The sequence below is a fragment of the Peromyscus leucopus genome, chromosome 10, assembly GCF_004664715.2.
Source record: "Peromyscus leucopus breed LL Stock chromosome 10, UCI_PerLeu_2.1, whole genome shotgun sequence".
In the NCBI taxonomy this organism is placed as follows: Eukaryota; Metazoa; Chordata; class Mammalia; order Rodentia; family Cricetidae; genus Peromyscus; species Peromyscus leucopus.
The window spans coordinates 80,384,371-80,411,956 of NC_051071.1; the positions used below are offsets into that span (position 1 = coordinate 80,384,371).

A 27,586-nucleotide genomic window follows, 5' to 3' on the forward strand; every position below is an offset into this window, starting at 1 on the left:
TTTCACTTCCTCAAGACTAGCAATTAAACAAAGCATATATGATAGGTTATATGGTAGGAAACACTAAATCTTTCGTGTAAACAGAAAAAAAGATTACTTAGTCTTCTTAAACTGTGGTAGAAAGAAACAATACCTGGAGTGTGACAGAATCAACAACAACAAAAATCTAAAATTTTAGAAAGTTTTAAAAATAGCAATCATAAAAATGTGCTAATTTAGTAATTTAGAGACTTTATTCTTTGATCCATAGAACATTTTAAACAAATCTTTCCAAATGAAATAATCAAATGTGGAAGTGATGACACTGACTTATATATAAAAGTGCTAACAGCTACTTTTATAGCGAAAACCTGTAAGTGACTAACAGTCTTACAGTAGGAAAATTGTATTCCGATAATTATACTCACATACTTAAGAATTTGAGTAACATGAAAACTGCATTAAGTGAATAAACAAAATATCAATAGCAGAATCTCTCATTTTATTAAAAATAACTGAAATAATTAAAAATTAAAACGAACAAAAATAGCATACATTAAAATACTCCAGAGGTTTTAACATACTAGTTCTTTGATGTGTAGGAGTGCATGTTTTCCTTGGTCATATTTTCTAATTTTTCAGCTTTCCTAGAATACTTTATAATAAATTATGGCTGTTACATAGTTTTCATAGATTCTGATTTATCTTTCAAACTACATTCACTCACACAGGCACAAGCATGTTCCTACTATAAATACTAAAGCAAAAGCTAGACAGTGAACCACAGCCTAATTCACTTGTTTTCTTCTCCCCCAATTCTGGTTCTTCTTACTGTTTATAAGAACATTTACTCTTTAAACATTTTTATTTGTTATGTTTCAGGTAGTGTAAAATACAAAATAAAGAAACAAAACTACCAAGCTACTTTATTTTATTTTAAAAAACTGTGTCCTTATTTGTTTTCGTTTTTTGAGATAGGGTCTCACTATGTAGGCATAACTGGTCGCTAAAAACAAAACAAAAAACAAACAAAAACAAAAAGCAAGGTATCAGTTTTCTGCCCAGGATACATTGAAAATGTGTAAAATAATACAATAATTTTAAAGCTTCTTTAAAAGAAATGGCAACTATTTGAGGTGGTGGAGATGAACAAGCCTGACTTAGCCATTTCACATTGTACTGATAAATTAAAATACCATACTATCTAATAAATATAGATAATTATTTGTTAGTTTAAAATTTTTAAAACAGAAACATTTGATATGCTTTGAAATTAATAAAATTACTTAAAAACTAGTTGAAATATGTTGAAAAGGAATTTAAATCTCAAAAGAATATATTTCTTCTTCAGTTAAATTCAATAAATATAGTGTTATTAAGTAGAAGACTCTAAAGCATTCCTCTCTAATTCAAGGCTACATAACTTGTACAACTGGGTCCTTCTTCAAGTGGTCCAACTACTGAGATCTGAGTCCTTAACAAGACTTTAAAAGAATTGAAAGGGATTTTTAAATTATTTTTGAAAAATAAATAAAAAAAATTTACTAATATAGATCTATATAAATGTACTGGAAAAAAAAGAAACAAAATTAGGTAAGTCTAAATTTTTAAGATAGTTTATAAAGTAAGAAAATTTATGATTTACTGTGCAGTTTTTTAAATGTTTAAGGAACAGTTTTGAGAAAACTCTTTCTTCTGAACTTAACTCTAAATAAAACGTATATTCCTGAAAGACTAGTAACCTTTTTGCAATTTTCTCTATGAGTAATTATGATAAATTATTCACAGGGGAATTGTTAATATGCATTAAGAGTCAACATTAATTTCAGAAAATAGTAAATAAAAATAAGTGCATGTGTGTCCTTGGTCAGCAATATAGTTACACTGTGTCAATCTCTTAATCTGTTTTAAAATTATCCCTTTCTTTAAAGGAACGAACTATTCCTTTTGAGTTGTGCTTTGAACACAGGCTATCTCCCAGAGAAAGGTTCTTTTATTATTTTTAGTCCACCTTTAAATTAAACACAATTTAATTTCTATAGTGTTACCTGAAGACTAATGATATCTGCGTCCCAGTTAACAATTTCTTCCATAATTCCCTTTTTCCTGTATTCCCAGTTTAATGCCCAGGACGGGCAATAGCCATATAGCTGCCGGGTAGCGTATTTATCACATAACACATTGTAACACATAACCGTGAATGATGCTAAGAAGCAAGAGAAAAAAAAAAAAACAGACAAAAGGGAGGAAATTAGGCAACTTTTTGTTAATCAAGAATATACCTGCATAAGCACACAAATACAGTTCATATATCATTATGGCAAAATGCCAGAAGTAAATTCTGAAGTATTTTCCTGTTTCATTTGGAATGCAGGATTTCTCAGAGGTAGTAGGATTTTCTATGACTTTTACCTTTTAAGTTTAAGACAATTTCACTTAAAGTGTTACCTGATGATTTCACTGAAATACATTACACCAATGTTTGTTTAATAGTCTGGATTTAACTATCTAGATTCAAAATTTTGAAATCAATAAATTCAAATTTTGAAAATCAGAGTATTGTTTGCATGTGATTTACTGAGAAAAGGGTTTAGTTTAATTAAAGCAAAAGCAAATTTTACTCTCATTATAATTAAAAGGTTCTAATTTCATTCACATCAAAATATCATTAGTTAATATTTTGGGGATGTATTATTACTCCCACTAATCTGAGCCAGAAGGGACTGAACTAACAAAAATTTAGCCATACAAGAATTCTTTTTGCCAATCTAATGTAAATTTCTGAAATAAAATTATCATTTTGTAAGATTCTGACTTATTTTAAAAAAAACAAACAAACTGTAAGCAAACTAATAATCTAGATGCCCTCACTACTCCAAAATATGCTCTAAGGCCTAGCAGCATCAATGATCACCTGGATGCTTAGAAATTCACAACTCTGGCCCCTAAATGTCTGTGAAACAGGAACTAAAGTTTAACAAAATTCTGAATTGACCCAAATTAACATGCATATTAAACTACAAAAAGGCCTGTCTTTCCTCAATAATTCTCCATCTTGGGTACCCATTAGAATCACTTTGTAGGTTTAAAAAATCATGAACAACAACAAAAACTGATACCAAGGAGGATATAACTCTATACTAAGTCAGTGCATTAGCTTCCTGGATGCATATTTTCAAAAGAGATGCACTTGGTTATAACAAACCTACATGACTGAGAACCACTGATTTAATAAATTTGTAAGCAATTCAAGGTGAAGTAACATTTGTTTAAATTGGATTCAGTTTCAAGAATAGGAAAGATAGTAAAGTATCTGGTTCATGGCCCCTTTGTATAATGAAGGCCAAGTTTCAAATGGAGTTATTTATATCCTCTGTATTTACTTTGGAAATGACCCAGAACCATTCCCAAGCCACTACATTGTGAAGTGAAGCATCCTGAGTTAACCATATTCTGCCTCTCCAGATTTGGAATACCAGTTTGAAGAGGAAAAGAAGTAAGGCAGATTATTACTGGCTTTGTTCATATCCAAGACTTTGTGAAGTAAGATTTTCCTAGACAAGTCTAGTAGTTATAATTTGTCTAACAAAGACTAAACTCCACATCAATGCCATGTTTACAAGTTTTAAATGGAAGAGAAAATTAATTAAGCCACTATTACAACTTTCTTAAACTCCATTTCTATCTGGAAGATTTTTCACTAACTGGTCTTGATTACTACATAGTTAATGATTATAATAATTTTATTATAAATCACTCGTAACTATAATGAGTTATTATACACATCTCTCTATTCAGCAGAAGAAAAAGGCATTTTCAATGTTGACACTTAAAATCTATTCAGGCAATTCCAACCACACACTAAGAAGAATCTTTACTAGTTTTTTTAACCCTAAGAATATATTACTTTAGGAATTCACTGACTAGTTTGTATTTTTCTCTATGTATTTTCTGTTCTTAATAAAAATGTAGCTTTGCAATAGTAGAAGCTTTTCTTCCAAATTATGTTCATTTGTGTTCAAAGAGGGGATTAAAGAGCTCAAAAATTATGCTTATTTTTTAATATAACTCATTTTTACATTTTTATTTTAATTAGTATATGCTCATTGTACAAAATAATGGGTTTCATTCTGACATTGCATACATCAGATACTTTATTCATACTCACCCCCTCATCTAACTGCCCCCCACTCCCATTGAATCCCCTTCTGTAAGGTTTCCTTCCTCTTCCCACATAGCTTCTACCCTTCTACCTTTATGTCTTATGTGAATTTTTTTTCTTCTTAAGTCTGGATTTGCAAAATAAGAGAAAGCATGAAGTAGTTACATTTGAGCATCTGGCTTAATTTCACTTAACACAAGATGAAAATCTAACTAAGGAGGTAAAAGAGACTTCCATTAAAAAAAAAAAAAAAGATGATCTTAGAGTAGGAAGCACAAAAATCACACTACAGAAAATCAATTATAAAATAAATCCACCTAACCCAAGGCATTCTGGAAAACTTAAGTGTTCCTTTTACTTAGATCACTTAATATGCATCATGCTAAAACGAGTGTTATTTGTGGTAATTTTGAAACAATGTCTACTTAACAGGCTGATGTTGTTTTTCTACACCTATGGAAGACACAAAACTCTACTGCACAGAATTATTTCTCAGCATCATTAAAATATAAAGAGAACCATGAAGAAGTTATACATTCAACATAATACGAAAATATTCTGGTTTAAAAAAAAAGCCAAAAGGCCAGGTGTGGTGGCACACTTTTAATCCCAGCACTCAGGAGGTTAGGCAAGTGTTATCTCTGTCACATTAGTTTGGTCTACATAGCAAGTTCCAAGGATAGTCAGACCTACATAACAGAGAAACCCTGTCTTAGAAGAAAAATAAAAATAAAAAAAATTTAAAAACAGGAAAAACCAAAACCTCAGAACTGAAGAGTTTGTATTGTTCAAAATGTAGCTAGTAACTTCTAACTCTAACAGACCCATTAAAAATCATTAAAGTATTAGGACCCAGTGGCTAGTCTATCCTATGAAAGTGAAAAGTTTCATCAAATTTTGGAATGAAATTAAGTATTATAAAAATGCTTGTGGATGTGATTTAAAAGGTACTTAAACAATAATTCAGCTTCTAAAAAAAGATTTTAAAGTATATGTATCCCACATGCAGTCTCGGTGCCTGAAGGCCAGAAGGGAAAACCAGATTACCCTGGAATTGGAATTACAGATGGTTGTGTGCTGTCCTGTGGGCACTAGAAATGGAATCCAGGTCTTCTTCAAGACCAGCAAGTGCTCTTAACACCACTGAGTCTTCTCTCTAGTCCCTTCACAGCTTATTTTAAGTAGAATTTTCAAACCTAAAATGTCTTAACATGCAGTAGTAGGAAGTCCTACAAAAATCTCAAACTGTTACCTGGTCTGCACAAAGACATAATGGTGTAAGTTTCATACATTACTACTATTCTAGACATGCCAGGTTATGTCCTTAGAGTTATGAAATATTCTGAACCATTTCTACAGCCAATCTTGACATTTCCACTAAGCTAACTTAAACATTAAGTATCAACAGTATTCATTTCAAGGAAGATAAACTATGAAAGAAATTCAAAATTTTTCAAAAGAAAGTTCATTATTGCTCATTTTTCTTAAATTATGTAAGGCCTCTCAAAAGCTGCAACACAAGGAGTAATTTTCTAGCCCAATGCACCAATGTAAAAGATTCAAGATGTTTACTTGTACAGTAAGACTATCTTAATGTTGGCTTTTTTAAAAGTCCATCTAGCAATACTTTGAAACCCATCTATACCCTGATGGATAAAATGAAAACCTATTACCACACAGCTCAAATAAGTATTTATTTTAAAGGCCAAAGATGAGAAAACTTACCTGATGGCAGAATTTGGTCTCGTTCTTTTAATGTAATCCATGGCCTCGGAGGAAGCTGCTCTGGATGAACTGAAAGAAAAAAATTTAAACATAAGATAATCCTATATGTTTGTAAAATCAGTATCATTTAGTTTCTAATACCAATTTACTATTTGGCTATAGTGGCCCATGAAAGGACTTAAAAATCAAATCCTAGAATTTAATTAAGACTTCAAAATGAACTAAAAGATATTTAAGAGATATGCAGGAATCAATTCGTAAAAGTTCCTGTTGTCAGATCCTGAATAAATTCAATCCTCATTCTTGGAGGGTATGTAAAAAGCACTATCTCTCTGCATAAGTAATCCCAGCACTCCTGTAGAACAGAAGAGGCCATAGAATCCACTAGAAGCTCAAAGGCCAGAGAGCATGGAGTATCACAGCAGTGGCTGAAACAAGAGAAAGGTGAAAGGAATCTTCTGAAAATTGTCCTCTGACCTTTGCAAGTATCCACAAACATCATACACAAACACAATAAACAAACTCATTTAATTCAATTTCTAAGAGCTATGCAGAGAACATAAAACTGGTATTAGAAAGGGACACTAAGAAACTCATTAGTGATATTTCCGCATATGATTTTATGAAAAATGCCTTAAATTTAAAGCCTTAAGCAAAATCTTTTGTTTTAATTACATAGGTAGGTCATAGTGATTTTGCTTTGTTCCCATCTGCAAAATCAAAGCTATGTGAAAATTTAACATTATGGTAAATCTTAAAACAGAAAAAGAGGGGTTGGGGGGCGTTTATAGTGCAGTGGTAGAAAGCACAAGGCCCTGGGTTCAGTCCCCAGCTCTGGAAAAATCAGAAAAAGAAAGTGAGTATATAAAAAAAAAAAAAAAAAAAAAAAAGAAAAACTGATTTTTTTTTAATGAGACATTCACTACTTGATCTTTCTTCTACTGTTTTATAACGTCAATGCAATGCAAGAGCAGCTAGCTCATCCTCTTCAGACTCCGAGCACATAAAGACAGGAGTAGTTGAGGTACTTTACTGTCAACTTTCTGGAATGTCCTATCCCAAAGTTCCCAAAAGGTCTCCATATAGTTACCCTAAACCTGCAATCACCTTGGATTCCGGGAGAATTCAGCCTTCCAGAATCACCCTGCCCCCAAGATGAAGGAAATATTTATGATGCTGTGCTACCTCTGAAACAGATCATTTCCTAAGAAGGAACCTGTACGCTCAAGAAGTAAGGACTTTTTCAAATCTACCTTTTTGAACCAGAACTGAGACCACTGAGAGAACACAGTAAACAAATTACAAAAGATAAAAATCACTGACATTTAGAAAGAATGGCTACAAGTTAAAAAAAAAAAAAACAAAAGAGAAAAAAGACTTTTAAAATATGCTAGGTGATGATGGCACATGCCTTTAATCCTAATACAGGGAGACAGGCAGGCTTTGAGGCCAGCTTGGTCTACAAAGCAAAATCCAGGACAGCCTGGTCTACAAAGAGGAACCCTATCCCAAAATTAATGAAATCTATACCAAAACAGATTGTAATTAAACTTCTGAGAATTACAGAAACAAACGTGAGAAACATCAAAGACCTAACAGATTACCTATAGGAACACCAATTCAAATTACACTGAAAGCCTACAGAAGCACTTCATTGTTTGACGGCTCCATGAAAATTATCTATGTAGCAAAATTATTCTTTGGAAATCAAGGAGCTGGTCATGGGTGCATGCGTGTAGTCCTAGATACTACTAACTACTGGGAGCTCGAGATTAGTAGAAGAGGATCAAAAGGAAATAAAGGTTAGTATGCAATGAAAAACTAAAAGACTAGTCACTAACACATCTGTCCTTAAAGAAAGGCCAATACTAAAGGAAGCTCTCAAAACAGAAAGAAAAATATAAGGGAAGAAAAAATAAGGTATCAAAGAGAAAGAAGAAATAGATAAAATTAGGAACATTAATATCACCCACTTTACTATCAGTTCTTAAATCATATTTGACAGCCAAAGGAAAAATAATAACTATTATTGTACCAAGTATGGCTACCTAGACTTTAAAGTTTAAAGGCACAATAAAATCTTAGTGGGTGAATAAAAAAAAAAAAGGACTCAACTATTCTACATATCCTTCAAATACTATACAGAAATTTAAAAAAAATAACTTTTCAAAAAGCAACAACAGCTATAGCAGTATCTAATAAAGTACTTTTCAGAACAACAACAAAGGAACACAAAGAGTCCTTACACAATGAAATGATCAATCCACTAAACATGTGACAATCAACAGAGCTTAAAATATCAGAGAGGCTGCAAAGACAGTTCAGCAGTTTAAGTTACTTAGTGCACTTGCCCAGAACCCAAACAGTGGCTCAGAACCACCTGCCAACTCTAGTTTCAGGGCATCAGATGCCTTCTTCTAGCCTCCTCAGGCTCATAGTACACATATACACAAGCAGGCAAACTCTCATACACATAAAATAGAAATAAATCTTGAAAAAAAATATCAGAAGCAAAAGCTGACAGATGAATAGAGCAATTTTTAAAAATGCATAATTACAACTGAGAATTTTTCACTCCTTATCATCATTTAATAGAATTATCAGATGGGAAATTAGAAAAAATAAGAGGAATTTTTAGTACCATCACTAATATGATCTCATTTACATTTTTACACCATTTGCCAATTACAGAATATATGTTTTTCAAGAGTCTATAGAACACACATTATAACCAATATCTTAGATCACAGAAAAATTAACATTTAAAAAAATCAAAGTCTTAAATATGTTATCCAATTGTTCCTACATAGAATTAAACAAGAAATCGACAAATTAGGAAAACTACCACACTCTCATATTGGACAATACACATCTATATTCCTCAGTGATCAAAGATGAAGTCACAAGGGAAATAAAATATTGAACTGAGTGAAAATGAAAGTGTAACATGAACATACTTCTGTTAAAAGAGGAAGATTTCCTTTACAATTAAAGTTACTATCTATGAACAAAATAAATCCAAACCAAGCAGAGGAAACACATTAAGAAGATACCAAAAATATTAACAATGAAACTAACATAGAGAATTAAATAGTTGAAGTAATAAGAAACAGACAAATCTGCAATTTTAACAGTCTAACAATAATGAATAAAACCAAAAGTTATTAATATACATTCATCACATGAAAACAATATAATTAACAAACATAAACTTGTATATATAGAATTCTGCATCACAACTGAAGAGGCATATTCAGAGTACATATTTAACACCTAAAATATTAAGAATGTGCTAGATCATAATGTTTTAAAATTTTTAATAAGAGTATTATTGTGAAATAATCCTTCTGCACAATGTGTGAATATATGTCACGGTGATTGGTTTAATAAACAAGCTGACTGGCCAATAGCTGAACAGGATAAAGTTAGGCAGGAAAGCCAAATTGAGAACAATGGGATGAGGAAGGCTGAAGTCAGAGGTCAACAGTCAGACACAGAATGAATAGGACACACAAAATGGGACAGAGGTAAAAGCCACAAGCCTTGGGGGCAAAACACAGATTAATAGAAATGGGTTAAGTTTTAAGAGCTAGTTAGCAACAAGGCTGAGTTATTGAACAAGCGTTTATAATTTATATTGAGCCTCTGAGTGAATATTTGGGAGCAGGTGGTCAGGACAGCAAAACTCCACCTTCAGGAGTATGTTCTCTAACGACAATAAACAGAATTGAGCTAAAAATCTAGCTTGAACTCTCATGAAAATTAAGAAATAAAATTCTAACTGATTCACAGGGTAAACAGGGCTATTAGAAAAAGTGCTGAAGGGCTGGAGAGATGGCTCAGCAGTTAACAGCACTGGCTGCTCTTCCAGAGGACCCAGGTTCAATTCCCAGTACCCACATGGCAGGTCACAATTGTTTGTTACTCCAGTTCCAAGAGATCTGACACCAATGCACATAAAATAAAGTTAAATAAATTTCAAAAGAATGTTTTTTAAAAAGTGCTGAATTGGATGCTAATGAAAATAATACAAATGGAAGCCTGTGGGACACATTTAAAACCGATATTTAGAGAGAGAGAGAGACAGACAGACAGACAGACATAAATGGGTATTATTGACCTAGGTTTCGTGATGTTAGAAAAAGAAAAGCAAGCCAGGCGGTGGTGGTGCACGCCTTTAATCCTAGCACTCGGGAGGCAGAGCCAGGCGGATCTTTGTGAGTTCAAGGCCAGCCTGGTCTCCAAAGTGAGTTCCAGGAAAGGCGCAAAGCTACACAGAGAAACCCTGTCTGGGGGGAAGGGGGGGGAACACACCAGAAAAAGAAAAGCAAGCCAGGCTGTAGTTGTGCACGCCTTTAATCCCAGCACTTGGGAGGCAGAGGCAGGCGGATTTTCGTGAGTTCGAGGCCAGCCTGGTCTACAGAGCGAGATCCAGGAAATGCTCAAAGCTACAGAGAAACCCTGTCTCGAAAAACCAAAAAAGAAAGGAAGGAAGGAAGGGAGGGAGGGAGGGAGGGAGGGAGGGAGGGAGGGAGAGAGAGAGAGAGAGAGAGAAAGAGAGAAAGAGAGAAAGAGAGAAAGAGAGAAAGAAAGAAAGAAAGAAAGAAAGAAAGAAAGAAAGAAAGAAAGAAAGAAAGAAAGAAAGAAAGAAAGAAAGAAAAGAGAAAAAATAAAAGAAAGAACAGCAAACTGAAGAAATAAAGTTGAGAAATTAATGATAACTGGAAATAAACATGTAATAAAGGATAACCAATAAAGCCAAAAGTTAGGGTTTTTCTCCCCAAGGAAAAAACTGACAATTATCTAGAAGCAAGACTTTCTACAAAGAAAACTAAAGCAGCAAATATTAATATCACACATAGAAAAAATATCACTCTACATCCTATGGATATTAAAAGCACTATAAAAAGATACTCTGAACTCTTTGTGAAAAAAGATTGAAGAGTTATATAAAATGTAATTTTCAGGTAATACTTCTTTTAGAAACAGAAATAGAAAATAGAATAGTGCTGTGGGATGTTCTGTATGGCAAATGTGTTGCTCTGATTGGTCAATAAATAAAACACTAATTGGTCAGTGGCTAGGCAGGAAGTATAGGCGGGACTAACAGAGAGGAGAAAAGAAAGAACAGGAAGGCAGAAGGAGTCACTGCCAGCCGCCTGCCAGGACAAGCAGCATGTGAAGATGCCAGTAAGACACGAGCCACGTGGTAAGGTATAGATTTATGGAAACGGATTAATTTAAGCTATAAGAACAGTTAGCAAGAAGGCTGCCACGGCCATACAGTTTATAAGCAATATTAAGTCTCTGTGTTTACTTGGTTGGGTCTGAGCGGCTGTGGGACTGGCGGGTGACAAAGATTTGTCCTGACTGTGGGCAAGGCAGGAAAACTCTTGCTACAGAATAGTACTATAATTACTAAAGAAAATTAAACCAGCAACCAAATGATGGCCACTGCCAGCATATGTCTCAGATGATAACTAACATGTGTCTAGATGGAGAGATGGTTCAGTAGTTATGAGCATTTATTACTCTTGCAGAGAACCCAGTTTTGATTCCCAGTACCCACATGGCAGCTCACAAACATCTGTAACTACAATTCTAAGGGATTCAATGGCCTCTTCTGATCTCTGTAGGCACTGCAAACATGTGGTGCAAATACATACAGAAAGGCAAACACACATACACATTAAATACTTTTAAAAATTAAAGCAATAGTTTAAAACATCTTGCAAAAAAACTTCAGGCCTAGATATATATTCTGCCTAACAAAAACAAAATTAAACTCTCCCAAATAATACAATTCTTAACAAATTTTATGAAATCAGTATATCCTCAAAAACAAAACTTGATAACAACAATGGAGAAAAGAGCTGGTAGCAATTCTGACTCAACCATAAATGCAAACAATTCTAGGAAGAGTGGTAAGTTTTCCTCTCTTTGATCACAATACTTTTTATACTACTGTCATCAGACTGTTAGATTACCTAAAGACTGGGAGAACAGAAAAGCTGAAAACCATTCCATATACATTGGCACTTCATTTTTTTTTTTTTAATTTTGAAGTTATCACCACCTTGGTTCTTAAAATTTTTCCATCGAGGATCCTCTTCTGCATAGATCCAAGAACCTCAAGGGGAGGGATTTGATAAAGACATCCCTTTCAGGACTGAGTGTCCCAAATCTCTTAATCTCTACACGTCTATCTGCAGGTCTCCATACATAACAGGACTGAAATACATATGAACTCATACACTGTAACAGCATACACAGAAGCTCATAGACACTGTAAGAGTGCACACAGAAACTTGCAGACACTGTAACAGCATACACAGAAGCTCATAGACACTGTAACAGTACCCACAGAACCTGCATGGATTCAAACCAGATGAAGTCCCAGCACTAAGAAGCAGGGGTGGACAAAGTCCTTAACCAAGAAGCTATTTACAATTGATGCCTGTTGGGAAAGGGAAAATCCATTTCTCCAAGGAGTGTCACTGGGTATATCAACCACACTCCTGGACAGTCCCCATGCCCAGGAATAGTTGCTGGAAAACACAAAAAGGATGCCATCTTTTGTTTTTGTGGGCATTTTGCTTCTTTTGGTATTTTTAGTCTTACTGGTTTATTTTGCTTTTTGTTTTGTTTCTGGTTTTGAAAGAAAAAAACATGAAATTGGGTGGGTAGGAAAGTGGGGAGGATTTGGATAATGGAAAAGAATACTGTCTATATATAAACATATATATATATGTTTTTTTCGAGACAGGGTTTCTCTGTGTAGCTTTGCGCCTTTCCTGGAACTTACTTTGGAGACCAGGCTGGCCTCGAACTCACAGAGATCCGCCTGCCTCTGCCTCCTAAGTGCTGGGATTAAAGGCGTGCGCCACCACTGCCTGGCAGTCAAAATATATTGTATGAAAAAATTTTAAGTAAAAAAAATCATTTTCCTTTGCTTCCATGTATTTCAGGCTAAGCTTCAAATGTAATTGAGGACAACCTTTAACTTCTAATCCTCCCTTGTCCACCTTCCAAGTGCTGAGATTACAAGCATACACCACCACCACACCCAGTTTATGTAGAACTGGTGATCCAACACAGGTCTCTGTAAATGCTAGGCAAGTTCCTCTAGAGTTATATCAGCCTCTCCACACTTGATTTCTGATGCAGCATTGAAAATTAGTAATGAGCTGGGGGGGTGGGGGTGGCGCACACCTTTAATCTCACCACTTGGGAGGCAGAGGTAGGCAGATCATTGTGAGTTTGAGCCCAGGGTGGTCTACAGAGTGAGTTCCAGGACACCAAGGCTATACAGAGAGAAACCCTGTCTCAAACCTCACCCCCCAAAAAAATCAGTAATGAAAGAATAGAATTATCAGTAAATAAATAAAAAATATACACATGGGAGTGTTATTGTGCAAAAACCAATTCCAAGAAGGTTATAACCTTCTTACAAGTAAAGCAAAGGTGTTTCTAGAGAACACATTCATCATCTTATGCTAAGGAAAATTTCTTAGAGAGGGCACAGATGTGGCCAATACCAGGACCACCAGTACCCATCCCAACTCCCAAACCAGTAAATTTTAGTATGTTAAAATTTCTATTCATAAACCAAGGACAGGAAAGGGTATTTGCAACAAAGATACCACCAAACGACTTACACAAAGTACTCCTGAAAATATATACATGGCTGAGTTAACTGGTGACATTGATAAAGATAAGAAAGAGATTTACTGTAAATTGGGAATAGCATGCATAGTATACACACAGCTTAAACAAACGTTCACACAGTCCTAGTTCTTTTTTTTTTTTTTTTTTGTTTGTTTGTTTGTTTGTTTTTTGAGACAGGGTTTCTCTGTGTAGCTTTGCGCCTTTCCTGGAACTCACTTGGTAGCCCAGGCTGGCCTCGAACTCACAGAGATCCACCTGGCTCTGCCTCCCGAGTGCTGGGACTAAAGGCGTGCGCCACCACTGCCCGGCCCTAGTTCTTTTTTAAAAAAAAAAAAAACAGAATCTCAAGTATCTCAGGCTGGCCTGTAATTTGCAGTTAAGGATGATCCTGAACTTCTGATCTTCCTTCCTCTGGATCCCAAGGACTAGGACTACATGTGTACACCATCATACCCAGTTTATGCAGTGTTGGGGATAAAACCAAATGCTTTGTGCATGTCAGGCCAACAGTCTACCAGCAGACCCATATCTCTAGATCTATTCTGCATTTCTTACTAAAAGGATTCTGAAATTAAGTTTATTAATTTGTCTTCCATCATTCAAATTCAAGTCACTTTGAGCCAACAGCACTTTGAATAACATTAACTGGTTTTCCTCTTATTATTAACCTTACATTTTGCCTGTGAGGTGGAAGATGTCTTCTATGATAAAGCTCATTTTGAGAGTATAGCTGAAATAGTACCAGTGACCTCTATGAGGAAACTCACAATTTCTTTAGCTCTGTTTACAGACTATAGAGGGGCAAGAGAAGTGGTTCACTAGGTAAAGGGGAGAAAAATGACTACAGAAAGCATCCTGATCTCTTACTTCACATGTGCTAGGGCATACACACACCCACACACAACAACAACAAAACAAAAAAACCTTTCTGTCAGGCATGGAAGCTCATGCCTTGAATTCCAGCACCTGGGAGATGGAAGCAGGTGGATCTTTGTGAGTTCATGGCCAGCCTGGTCTAGAGTGAGCTCTACACCAGCCAAGGTTATAGTGAAACCTGTCAAAAATAAATAAATGTGTGTGTAGGGGCCAGGAAGACAGCTCAGTCAAATGGCTAGATAATTTTTGTATGTGCAGACCAGGAAGATGTCTTAGTACATAAAAGTGCATGTTCTACAAGTATGAGGGCCTAGATTCAAATCCCCAGAACCACATAAAAAGTAGGCATATCTGTGTACACTAGCACTGGGGGCAAAGATAGGCATATCACAAGAGACTGTTGGTCAGCCAGTCACACTGAAAAAGCCAGTTCTGGTTCAATGATTGATCCTGTCTCCAGATACTCAATAAGGGGGAGAGTAATAAAGACAACTCGGAAAGCATGTACACACACAGGTATTCATACCCATATACTCATGTTCATGAAACACATACACACACATACAAGTGTGCGTAAAATATGTATATTTTTTAGAAAGACATTATTCCAGCCAGGTGGCGGCGGCGGCGGCGGCGGCGGCAGCGGCAGCGGCAGCGGCAGCGCACACCTTTAATCCCAGCAGAGCCAGGCAGATCTCTGTGAGTTCGAGGCCAGCCTGGTCTACAGAGCAAGATCTAGGACAGGCAGCAAAACTACACAGAGAAACCCTGTCTGGAAAAAAAAAAAACAAAAACAAAAACAAACAAACAAAAAAGACAGTCCAAGAATAGCCTTCTTATGTAAGAAAAATTTGCATATGGAACATAACTATTTTATTGCCCTGTAATTCTGCTATTCTTAAAAGACCGCCTGCTTTAATCCCAGCACTCGGGAGGCAGAGCCAGGTGGATCTCTGTGAGTTCGAGGCCAGCCTGGGCTACCAAGTGAGTTCCAGGAAAGGTGCAAAGCTACACAGAGAAACCCTGTCTCGAAAAACCAAAAAGACCGCCTGCAAATTTTCCATAAATGTACAATGAGTGGAACTACAGGCAAACCTTGATTTATAATGAAATTGTGTTCCAATTAGACCCATAGACTAAATCAAAAGAGTATTTAAAACACTTAACCTGCATCATATCTTAGCCTGGCCTATCTAAACTTGGATAGAATACTTCAGTTAACTTATAATTGGGAAAATTAACTAACAGAAAGCCAATTTTATAATAAAGCATTGATTATCACATTTAATTTACTGAACACTATACTAAAAGTGAGAAACAGAATTGTTCTATGGGTAAACTTTTATATAAAGTCAAAATCACCTTTGTCTAGGCATTATTGATAATTATCTTTTCCATTAAAAATATATAAACAGGGTTGCAGGTCATCTTACCAAATTCAGGTCACTAGTAACTATTTATCTTAGTAATTAGAAGTATGACAATCTTGAGTTCATTGCCTTGTAATTACTAGCCATTTTTATCTCAAAGTCTGTATTTGTAAAATGTAAAGATCATGGAAATGGAGAGATGGTTCTGCAGTTAAGAGCACTTGCTGCTCTTCCAAAGGACCTGCATTTGGTTCCCAGCATTTAACATCAGACAGCTCATAATTATAACCAGTTCCAGGAAATCTGACCCCTGTTCTGGCCTCCTTTGACATCTCCTAATATGTGGCATATATGATTGATCTCATCATTTAATTCCCACACTCAGGAGGCAGAGGCAAGTGAATCTCTTCTAAAGTTTGAGGCCAGCGTGGTCTACATTATGATGTCCAGACCAGCCAGGGCTACACACTAAGACTCTGTCTCAGTAGTGGTAGTAGCAATAGTATTAATAATAAATAATTTTAAAATGTAAAACTTCCTACAAGATAGTGTAACTAAAACTCTTATCACATTGCTTCATACACAAAAAGTACTTATACATGAAAATCACAAAGTCTTGCCCACATGCTGTGGGATGTCCTCCTATATGTTGTAAATATATGTTGCTATGATTGATTGATGAATAAAATGCTGATTGGCCAATAGCCAGGCAGGAAGGATAGGGTAGGCGGGACAAGGAGAAGAATTCTGGGAGGTGGAAGGCTGAGGCAGAGAGACGCTGCCAGCCACCCACGGTGAGTAGCAAGATGTAAGTTAAGGGTAAGCCACGAGCCACGTGGCAAGGTATAGATTAATAGAAATGGGCTGAGTTTAAGTGGTAGGCTTGAGCTAATGGCCGAGCAGTTTAATTAATATGAGCTTTTGAGTGATTATTTTATAAGCAGCTGTGGGGTCCATGGGGCTGGGCAGGACTGGAGAAAACTCCAGCTACACCCACATAAAGCAGAAATTCCAAACCTATAGCAGTTATAAAAGCAATTTGTGTTATATCAACTACTGGTAACATCTATAGAGTTCACTGCTTTGTCATTAAGAGTTACCTGCAAGATTGTCAAGCATGAAGTTCAGTAGCTTTCGGGTTCCATCTGGGTCCTGGTATAAGCTCATAATATCCTGTGATAAAGGATTGCCTTAAACAGAGAACAAAAATAAAATGTGACAATTACAATTTCAGGGCATATATTATGGAACAACACACTAATTTCCTAAACTGAATTTTACTGTTTGATCTGTGACACACATCTAAAGAAATTATATGAATATAAAGTAGATAATTTAAACAGCCATAAATAGTAACTTCAAAAGAGTTATTTCCAGATTTCAATGTATGAGCCTAAAATGTGAACTTGTCAAAAAGAAACAAATATGTGTGTACATAAACACATACATATTAATCATGATTTACTTTGAAATTACCTGTAGAGTCTACATTATATTTAAAGATAGACTGCTAACCAAAATGTAACAATTCTATTTAAGAAGGAATTTATAATTATCATAAAAAGGAGGTCTCAGTCCAGTGAGAAGACTGCCAAACCTGATGACCTGAGTTTTATCCCCAGGAACCACTTGGTGGAAGAAAAACCAACTCCTATGGTATTGTCCTATGACTAAAACATGTGCCTCCCTTTCACACAAATAGTAAAATGTAAAATAAAAAATATTAAGAAGTCTCCTCTGTTGCCAAAATAACTTAAGCAAAATGTGGAAGGAAAATGTTGTTATGACAGTGATGAAAAATATCTTGAGTATTAAGAAAAGAGATGTATCAAAACACAAGATACCTGTAACAGACTGTATATATCCTTAATAAATGAAGCATCGATTAATGTAACATACAACAATTATCTAGCATTGAGACCCAGAAAAGCAAAACTCATCAATAGTCTACACATGAAGTTCCAAATTGCTAAAATAAACCAGCAGTAGTCCATTTACCCATCAAAATGCAATTAAAAAAAATAATGACCATGTTAGGAGAATGTATAGTTCCTGGAAATTTCATATTACTGAAGTATAAAATGATGTGACTAAGGTGTAAGTCTGGTTGACAGGTTTCAGTAAACCTCAGAGGAAACATCTGAGTGCTGTTCTCACAGGTGGACAGTCACACCCTCATCTGAGTGCTGTTCTCACAGGTGGACAGTCACACCCTCATCTGAGTGCTGTTCTCACAGGTGGACAGTCACACCTTCATCTGCATACAGTCAGTCAAGCTGGATTCTTAAATATTAAGATACTTTGCAGCATGTCATTATAACTTAAGTACCACAGGAAGAAAACTTTAACAGACATACTGAAAAGACAACACAGTAAAGAGGGAAGTTAGATGCAAGGGAATTACTAAAAAAGCATGAATGGGTCTTAAAATGCTGAATATTAAATAGTTAAAGATATAAAATTTAAAATAAGAGAATATATATTACAGTTATACAAAAAGTGATTACAACTTTGGTTTCTGCTCCAAAATGTAAAATATCTGAAAGTTACCATTCCTATCCTTGCAACCAATAACTGGTAATTCAAACTACTGCTGATTATGTCCTCCACAAGTCCTGCCTAGTCCTAAAAACTATTTTCTCCAAGTCGGGCGGCAGTGGTACATGCCTTTAATCCCAGCACTCAGGAGGCAGAGCCAGGTGGATCTCTGTGAGTTCGAGGCCAGCCTGGTCTACAGAGCAAGATCCAGGACAGGCATGAAAACTATACAGAGAAACCGGGTCCGAAAAACAAAAAAAAAAAGAAAGAAATTTATGTTCTCCAAATCATGGTTTTATCAAGGCTTAACAGATCCACATGGCCCCTTCTAGTTTTCAATAATGGTGGGAAAATATTCAATTGAGGATCCCTTAAGCCCTGGTACCAACTGATAAGCTTCTCCTCCCTTCCTATTTATAGCTACATTAACAGTGTGCCTTCATAGTAACAGAAGACAGCTGCTGAAAGAGCCTTGGGCCTCAGGCATTGCACAATGAGTCTTTAGGCAAACACAAAAAGGGAAGAGAAGAAACAAGGACATTTGACGCAGTTCTAGCCTTTGATACAACAGATAAAGAAAGCAATAAACAAACTTAACCCTATACAGAAAGACAGAGCCAGTTTTTAAAAACTGATATAAAAGGAGGTTCACCTTTTATGTAAGAGGTAAGAATCCTGCAAAAGAACCCAGGAAGTAAGGAGAGGGGCCGTGGAAGAGGAAGATTAAGTAAGAACAAAGTAAAACTATATGTATACAGCTGTATAGGCTGCCATCAAACCCTTAACTTTGCACACTTAAGAAAAAAGCTAATCAGTAAGCTGATACAGGATGCACAATATATACAAAGAAGTTTACTAAATGGTATCCCTTAACAAAATGCATTGTAGTACAAACTGAACCATGACAACGACAACCAGAAGCTCTTAAAAACAGACTAGATAAAAGATCAAATACATTCAGAAGCTAAAAACAACTGACTTCCCAAGGGTCATATAAATTACATTGGAGACTTCAAATCTTCTCTGTTGTGGAATATTACTTTACATTGTGTGAAGATGTGTCACTGTGATTGGTTTAATAAGAAGCTAAACGGCCAACAGCTAGGCAGGAGGTATAGGTGGGCATGGGAGGGACACCAGAGGACATGGAGAGGAAATAGGGGATGCAAGATGGAAGAGAGGTAGAAAGCCATGAGGCAAAACATAGATTAATATAAATGAGTTAATTTAAGTTGTAAGAGCTAGTGGGACAAGCCTAAGCTAAGGCCAAGCTTTCATAATGAGTAAGTCAGTCTCTGTGTAGTGATTTGAGGGCTGGCAGTCCAAACAAGCCTGCTACACTTCTCATTTATCAACAGAGAAAAGTGGAGATCCCCCTCCCCCAAAAAAGATGTAAACGGCTTTACAACTTTACCTAAATATTTATGTAGCATCAGTCAAAACCAGAGGAAAAAGAAAACAAAAAAAAAAATAATAATAACCTGGCTGAAACACAGTGGGAAACTGCTTTTGAGAAATGGATAAATTCCTTTAAAGACAGAAATTATAAGCATTCATACAAGAAGGGATAAAAAGGTAGTCAAAGTGGTACAGCAAGGGCCTTCAAACTGGCCACTCCATACAGCCACCAACAAAAATGATAAAAACAGAAGTGGGTCTACTATAAAACAGTATCAGTAAAATGGTTACATCTATGTTGAAGATTTGGAAGACTGATTAAAACGTTGTGATTGTGAAAACAGAAAGTTACAAATTGAGAGACAAAATTATCCTAGGATATCTTTTTTAAACCCCTTTCAGAGTTATTAATTATCAACTCCTGTATTAGATCTAACATGGTTGTGACTATTAAGTAAAACTTTTGGGATGAACTATTTTAAATAAACTATCAGCTTCCATTAGCACTAAAGCTAAGAATAAGATAACATCCCACTTAGCTGATGTGCCTCTATCAATGTATTTGGTAAATATATTGATTTATGGCTTCCTTTTGCTCTATAACTATAGAAGTTCTATAACTATAGATCTCCTGCACCATGGAACATGCTCATGGCAACTTAAACATTCATATTTGGCTCAGAATCAACTGTCTTATTCAAACTGGATGCAAGAGCAACAAACTAGTTATACACTCCATAATGACATTTTGTCAATAAACAATTGTAGCAGGAAGGTTTCTCTGGTTCCACCCAGCCACAGTGGGACCGCATTTCTCCAGTCCCATCCAGCCCTGAGGTCCCACAGCTGCTTATAATATAATCATTCAAAGGCTTTTATTAATTACCAACTGTATGGCCTATGGCAGGCTTCTTACAAGCTAGCTCTTATAACTTAACCCATTTCTATTAATCTGTAAGTTGCCACATGGCTGTGGCATTACCAGTCTGCTGGCACCTTGCTGCTCCTTTGGCAGCAGCTGGCATCTCACTCTCCTATCCTTTCATCTCTCCATGTATCTGCTTGGATTTCCCACCTGCTTCTAAGCTGCCTTGCAATAGGCCAATGCAGCTTTATTTATTAACCAATAATAGCAACACATATTCACAGCATACAGAAAGATATCCCACAGCACTTCCCGAGACAGGAAGAAGGCAGAGGCAGAGGAGACGCCATCCTGCCATCCAAGGAGCAGCATATAATGGCACACAGGTAAAGCCACGGAACACATGACGACATACAGAATAGAAATGGGCTGAGTTTAGTTATAAGAGCTAGCTAGTAAGAAGCTTGAGCCATAGGTTTCTAATTCATATAAACTTCTGAATGATTATTTATAAGCTGCTAAGGGATAGTGGGGAAGGGTGGGACCTGGGAAAACTTACAGCTACAAACAATTTCATATGTTATATTGGTGCCCTAATATTTCAATGGAGCTGAAAATATCTTATCACTACACAATAGTACTGCCTTCCTATCACTGAAGCATGATGTATTCATTACTCATGTATTTGTAGTGACGTTGGTGTTAAACAAGCCAGTACTGCCAACTGCATAATATTATAGGATATATAACTATGTGGCGTATGTAATATTAAATGACAATAAAAACTGTTACTTGTTCATGTATTATATTATACTAGAATATATTACTCCCACACATTAAAAAATCAAGTTTATTGTAAAATACATGCCCTGTTACATCATAGCAACTTCACCATCTAATATTTATCATATTCTTGAACTGCATTAAGAGATGAGATAGGGTTCCTAACCTTACCATCTAGGCTTATATAAATTCTATGATAGTCACACAAAGATGAAGTTGCCTAAAAACCTATTTCTAAGAATATACTCCTGTCCTTAAGCAGTAAGTTACTCTATTTGAGATCTTGAATGGCTCCAGCATCCAGAGAATTCATTTAAGTGGGAAAAAAAAAAGACTTTGATTAATAAAAATGATTTTTGAAGTTTACTTCTGATCCGACGCTGCCCAAACAGCCCAGCTGGAGTTTTTTCAGCTGTATCTCATAAAGACTAGTTGTTATCTGGTCTGCAGGGTGTTTTTCTGACTGCTGTCCACAGCTGAAGGATCTCCCCCCCCACACTCCCCACATGCTCTAATAAGAGGGTAACAGAGTGCAGAAAATTATTGATGGCAAATCACTGGCAAATTTTAACTTTGTGGGAGTAGGGGAGATAGGTGGTAGTGGCAGAACCAACATTAGGCTAAACAAATGAAAATCTAGAGAATTAGAGATCCATAGGGGCCTGAAAAGCTCTGAAGGTTCCAGGCAGTTTAAAAGACCATCCACATGCACAGGGCTATATACGGGAGACTGAAAAACAGCTCAAGTTTCACCTCTGACCTTGAAACTATGCCCAGCCAGGAAACAAAGCTAACAGACTGTTGTAAAAAGTTCCAGCTTAGTAATAAAAGTGTGTTCCAAACAGAATCACAAAGCAAAGAGGGAGGATTTATCGGTTCCAGGCATTTAAAGAAAATCTCAGACCCTGAGTAAAGATTTGAGTGACCACAATACAAAATTACTTCTGAAAATTCATTAAAGCAAGAAGGAAAACTGTAAGTAACAGTAAGACATAACTATAGTACAAGGTAAAATTCTGATTTTTGAACTGTCATGTTTACTTAAAGGTCAAGTTCTAACTAAAACAAAAATCTATAAAAGATACAAAGAAAATAATGCATTATGAGCCAAGCTAAGGGAGGAAAAAACAACAGATAATGAATTAAAAAGAAAGAAAACTGTCCATCGGTTACTTGTCTGACCTTGGGTGGTTCAACTTAACAACTGTTAAGCTTTAGGACAGGTCAAAAGCAGTATCCGTTTAGAAGAAATCATATTTCAATTCTAATATTTCATCAGGCTAATAAAATGTAGTAAGCTATCTTGTGATGATAGGCAGCTGTAACAAGTTTCAGATTCCAGGTAGGCCCAAGATCATAGGGATTTTCAGTATACTGTGGTTGAGTTCAGTGTAGTAAATATACTTTGCAATTACAATGGATTTATTATGATGTAATTCCATAATAAGCAGAGAACTAGCTGCATGTGTAATGAGTTTTAAAAATTGTCTAAAGAATTTAAAAAGCCAGGCATATAATCCCTGGACTTAGAAGGCTGAGACAGGAAGATCACAAGCTCAGGGCCATCATGAGTCAAACAACGAGAAACTGTCTCAAAAACAAAAATTGAAAGATAGTTTCAAACTGATTTTTTTCAGTGCCTAAAAAAAAACTATAGAGGTGTTGGGGATTTAGCTCAGTGGTAGAGTGCTGGCCTAGCAAGCGCAAGGCCCTGGGTTCGAATCTCAGCCCCCCCCCCAAAAAAAAACTATAGAAAGAAAAATACAGAGAAATCAACAGCAAAATTCTCTAACTAGCTCAATAATAATCTTGACAGCTAGGCGCAAAGGACCAAAGGTGAAGACATATGAGATTACACAATATAAAAAAACCAAAGTAAGAAAAAGTAATGATGAAAGGCATCTCAGATAGATGCCATGAAGGATATCAACATGACAGGAGTCCCAAGAAGACAGAATAAAAAGGTTAAAGAACTAGAGGCCAAAACCATCTCAAATTTGATGAAAACCCTTAGCATACATACCCATCAAACTTATCAAATTCCAAGTAGGATGACAAAATGCAAGAGGTGTACAACTAAAACTCTAGCAAAACTGAAAAAAAATCTAACATGAAAAGAATTTTGAAAAGAGGTAGGAAAAGTAAGTAAGGTATCATGGACACATCCTCAGTTGTCTTACTAGCTGAAATGCCTACAAGAAACTTACCTTACCATACAAATTGCTTTAAAGTGGGCTTCAACTCTCCACTCCTGCACACAGCGCAGAGTGGCAATTACTAGATCCAGAGCCGTTTGAGAACTTCACCTCTCAAATCACCACCACCACTGAGCCAGCAATTTTTTCTATGAGCATTCTTTTTATCTCTTACTTTCTACTATTATTTAATCTCCACTCTTGCATAAATGACTGATGGTTTTGCCTGTGACTGCTCAATTAGGTGTTAGGACTGTTCTTGATATTACTCCACCTACTTTACTATACCATTCTTTACTACACCCTTCTGCCACATCTTACATACTTTTCACTCCTACATCTCCTCCTCCTCCTCCTCCTCCTCCTCCTCCTCCTCCTCCTCCTCTTCTTCTTCTTCTCTCTCTCTCTCTCTCTCTCTCTCTCTCTCATCCTTATTCCCTCCTCCTCTTTTCATCTTCCATGGCTTTAACAAACTCAAAAATCTGTGGACCTTAACTGTGTAACCAAGCCTCCCACTCCAGCTACTTTACCCACCTCAAATTTGTTTCCAAGTCTAATATTTAATCCTTATCCTAGCCCATCCTACTCCTCTCCAACTCCGATTTATCTAAAACAGGAGAATTCTCTATACCATCCTTAGTTGTTTATCCTCCCACAGTTACTAAGGTCAAATGGGGTACTGCTATTAACTGACTAATATGACGCCTGTACAGTGGTAATTCAAGAAGCTGTGGCTGCTCCATCAGTTAAAGTCCTACACAGAGCTTACATCAGGCACTCTGAGTGCCTGGACTGAGGAACTGAAGTCTTAACAACACGACAACTCTCCCACATCCATGACCCATATGAGTTCTGCATATACTTCAAATGAAAGAATAAAACTAATAAATAAATAAAATCAAGAAAAGTAATACCAGATGCATAAATGCAAGAAAAAACAGAAATTCTCAAAATCACTGATCCTACAGTAATGGCATCTAGTGATAATAAGTGAAATTATTATCAGAGAATTCAAAAGGATTGTTACATGTGTTCAAAGAAATCAAAGAGGAAATAAGTTACCAATTAAGAACACAAAGAAATAGTAAGACGGTGTAAGAGACAAAAGAATTCATCAGATTAAAAAAAACAAAACAAAGAAATAACAGGCTGAAATGCTGGATATTAAAAAACATACTAAGCCAAATAAATAGTTCTTGAATAGTCTCAACCAATAGCCTGGATCAAGGAGACAGAATACCTGAGTGTGAAGGAAAGCAGAACTACGTGAGGCAGGGATAAAGCTCAAACAGTAAAAGGTACCAGTGGGACAAAGACACACATAACATTCTGAAATGACCCAATCTACACATGGTAGGCACAGAAAGAAGAGAACCCAGTTCATTCTAAAGGCATGGAAATATTTTTTAAATAATCGTTAACAGAAATTTTCCCTAGGAAAAGAGAGCTTGAAGACAAAGCCAAGGAATTGGAATAATCAAACAAAGACAAGGACAAAGAACATACCAATGGGAATTCCAAGGTATATGTAACGCTCTGAAAAGATCAAATCTACAGATAATGAACATAGAAAAGAAGACTCTTAAAGGCACAGAAAACATTGTTAAAGAAATCATGATAGAAAATGTCTCAGAATTAGGAAAAGAGGTTATCAATTCAAACACAGGACACATTTAGGATACCAATCAGGAAAAGAACAACAAACCCAGAAAAGAAACTCCCTTGATCGTGTGGTAACTAAAACACTAAACATACAAAACAAAGTTTGAAAACAGTAAAAAGAGAAATCCAAGTCACACACAGGTCCATCAGAATAAAAGATTACTCAACTGAAAATTTAACTCAGGTGGCCTGGACAGATGTATCTCATTCTGAAAGACAACTGCCAATCCAGATTAATACATGTATACTAATAAAGTTATCTGTCATCATTGAGGAAAAAAATTAAACTTTATGTAATAATAATAATAATAATAATAATAATAATAATAATAATAAAGGCTAAAATTTTTGACTACTAAGCCAGCTCTACAGAAAACACTTGAAAGAATCCCTCAGACCAAAGAGAAAAATTTAAAAGGCTATAGGAAATAAATAGCACTAAAATAACAGTTAAGCAAGAAAGGAAAAGGAGTAAAATACCAAACACTACAAAATCAACAAAGTAACGGGAATACATACATACCTTTTAAGATTAATTGTGATTATTAATGGTCTCTGAAACTGCTAGAAAAAAAAGTAGGGAGTACACGTCAAGATATAGGTATAGGCAAGAACTTCCTGAATAGGACTCCAATCGCTCAGGAATAATCAACAAACCAGAGCTCATAAAATTAAAAGCATTGTACAGCAAATGAAATTGTCAATCAAGTGAAGAGAGAGCCTCAGATGAGAAAATCTTTGCCAGCTATATAGCCAACAAAGGAGTAGTAATTAGAATATACAAAGAACTCAAGTAGCTAATATTAAGAAAACAAACTAGTTTTAAAAATGGACCATGGAACCAAACAGAGTTCTTAAAGAAAAAAAAATAGAAGTGGCTGATAAACATTTTTAAAAGTGTTCAACACCACCAGACAGCAGGGAAATGTAAATTAAAACTACTTTAAGGTTCCCTCTCATCCCAGTCATAATGGCTATGATCAATAAAACAAATGGCAACAAATGCTGGCAAGAGTGTGGGGAAAGAGGAATTCTTAGTTTCAGTGGAAATGTAAACTAATGTAGCCAGTATGGAAATCAGTGAAGTGGTTTCTCAAAAGCTTCAAAAAGATCCACAATGTGCCCAAGATACACCACTTCTGAGCGTATACCCAAAGGACTCCATATACTCTTATAGAGATACACCCACACCCATAGTCATGGTTGCCCTACTCACAACAGCTAGTTAATAAATGCCCATCGGCTGATGGATAATGAAAATGGGATTTTATTCAACTGTAAAAAAAAATGAAATTATAGAATTTGCAGAGAAATGGATGGAAATGGAATACAACAGTAAGTGGGATAACCCAGGCACAGCCAGACAAATGCCATGTGTTCCTTCTCATAGATGGATCTTAGTTGTGTATTTTTAAGAGTTGTATATCTAAACTGGAATGTCTTTAGTGGTCAGGAAGCTAGAAAAGTGCTCATGAGAGGTAGAAGGGAAGAGATCTTGAGGGATGAAGGGATAGAATACATGTGATAAAGTTTAAGTGAGGATAGGGAAAGAGGACAGGGAAGGGGTGTTGAGAGGTGGATTATGCAAAATTAAGGTTGTACAGAAAGCCCTTATGGAAATCCACTACTTTGTAAGCTAATTGAAAAATATAATTCAAAAGAAAAGTTTGAACACAGGTACCCTGTTTGGGTGGACAATGCTTCTCCCAAAAGACATGGATTATTAAAATAAAATCCCAGTGCCAGGCATGGGATAAACTGGTTGGATGGGGGCGCTAGAGGCCCCAAAACAACACAATCTACTATTTGCCTTTGGTTGCCACCATAAGATGGTAAGACCCTACTGCATAACACACAAAACATTTTGTTTGCAGAACAAAGAAATCAAGCCCGAATTGGCCTGAAACAGTCTCTCTGGTGGCTGGTATGCGGAGTGCTGGAGGAGAAAAGTCATTAATGGTTATTACTCAACAGTGTATGTACCCAGAATGCTACAGTCTCTACTTATCAGGCAAAATGTGCCCGCTAGTGCAATAGAAGCATGAAGATTTTGGGGGTAATCAACTGCTTTCTGATTGGATCTGAGGTCTGCTCTACTGGAGGAAATTCATGCCAGGTTGTAAATCTTGGCCAACCAAATATTACTGCTGCTTTGTTAAGTGGACATTTTGTCAAACTGCCTTCTAAATATTTTTGTTTATGCTCGTATATTAGTGCTTTGACAGAAATGCTTTTTATGCAGTGGACAACAGTTTGTTACACAGGGACTCATAACTAGTGAAAAGGCTAAGCATACATGACTGTTGAGTGCTCAGCCTTAAACGGGACACCTGATCCCCAAGGCTCAGCAATATCACAGAACTGG

General features: G+C 36.0%; 1 protein-coding gene across 5 annotated transcripts in view; it reads right to left on the reverse strand.

Annotated features, from left to right (window-relative positions):
* Cnot6l (CCR4-NOT transcription complex subunit 6 like) overlaps positions 1-27,586 on the reverse strand; it is an 89,013-nt gene that overhangs the window by 25,300 nt on the left and 36,127 nt on the right. For all 5 annotated transcript variants that reach the window (XM_028873137.2, XM_028873140.2, XM_028873135.2 and 2 more), the window contains exons 5-7: positions 16,881-16,970; positions 5,867-5,935; positions 2,028-2,185 (exon numbers count right to left, since the gene is read on the reverse strand). In XM_028873137.2, coding sequence (XP_028728970.1) covers positions 2,028-2,185; positions 5,867-5,935; positions 16,881-16,970 — 317 coding nt within the window. The remainder of the gene's footprint in view (positions 1-2,027; positions 2,186-5,866; positions 5,936-16,880; positions 16,971-27,586) is intronic.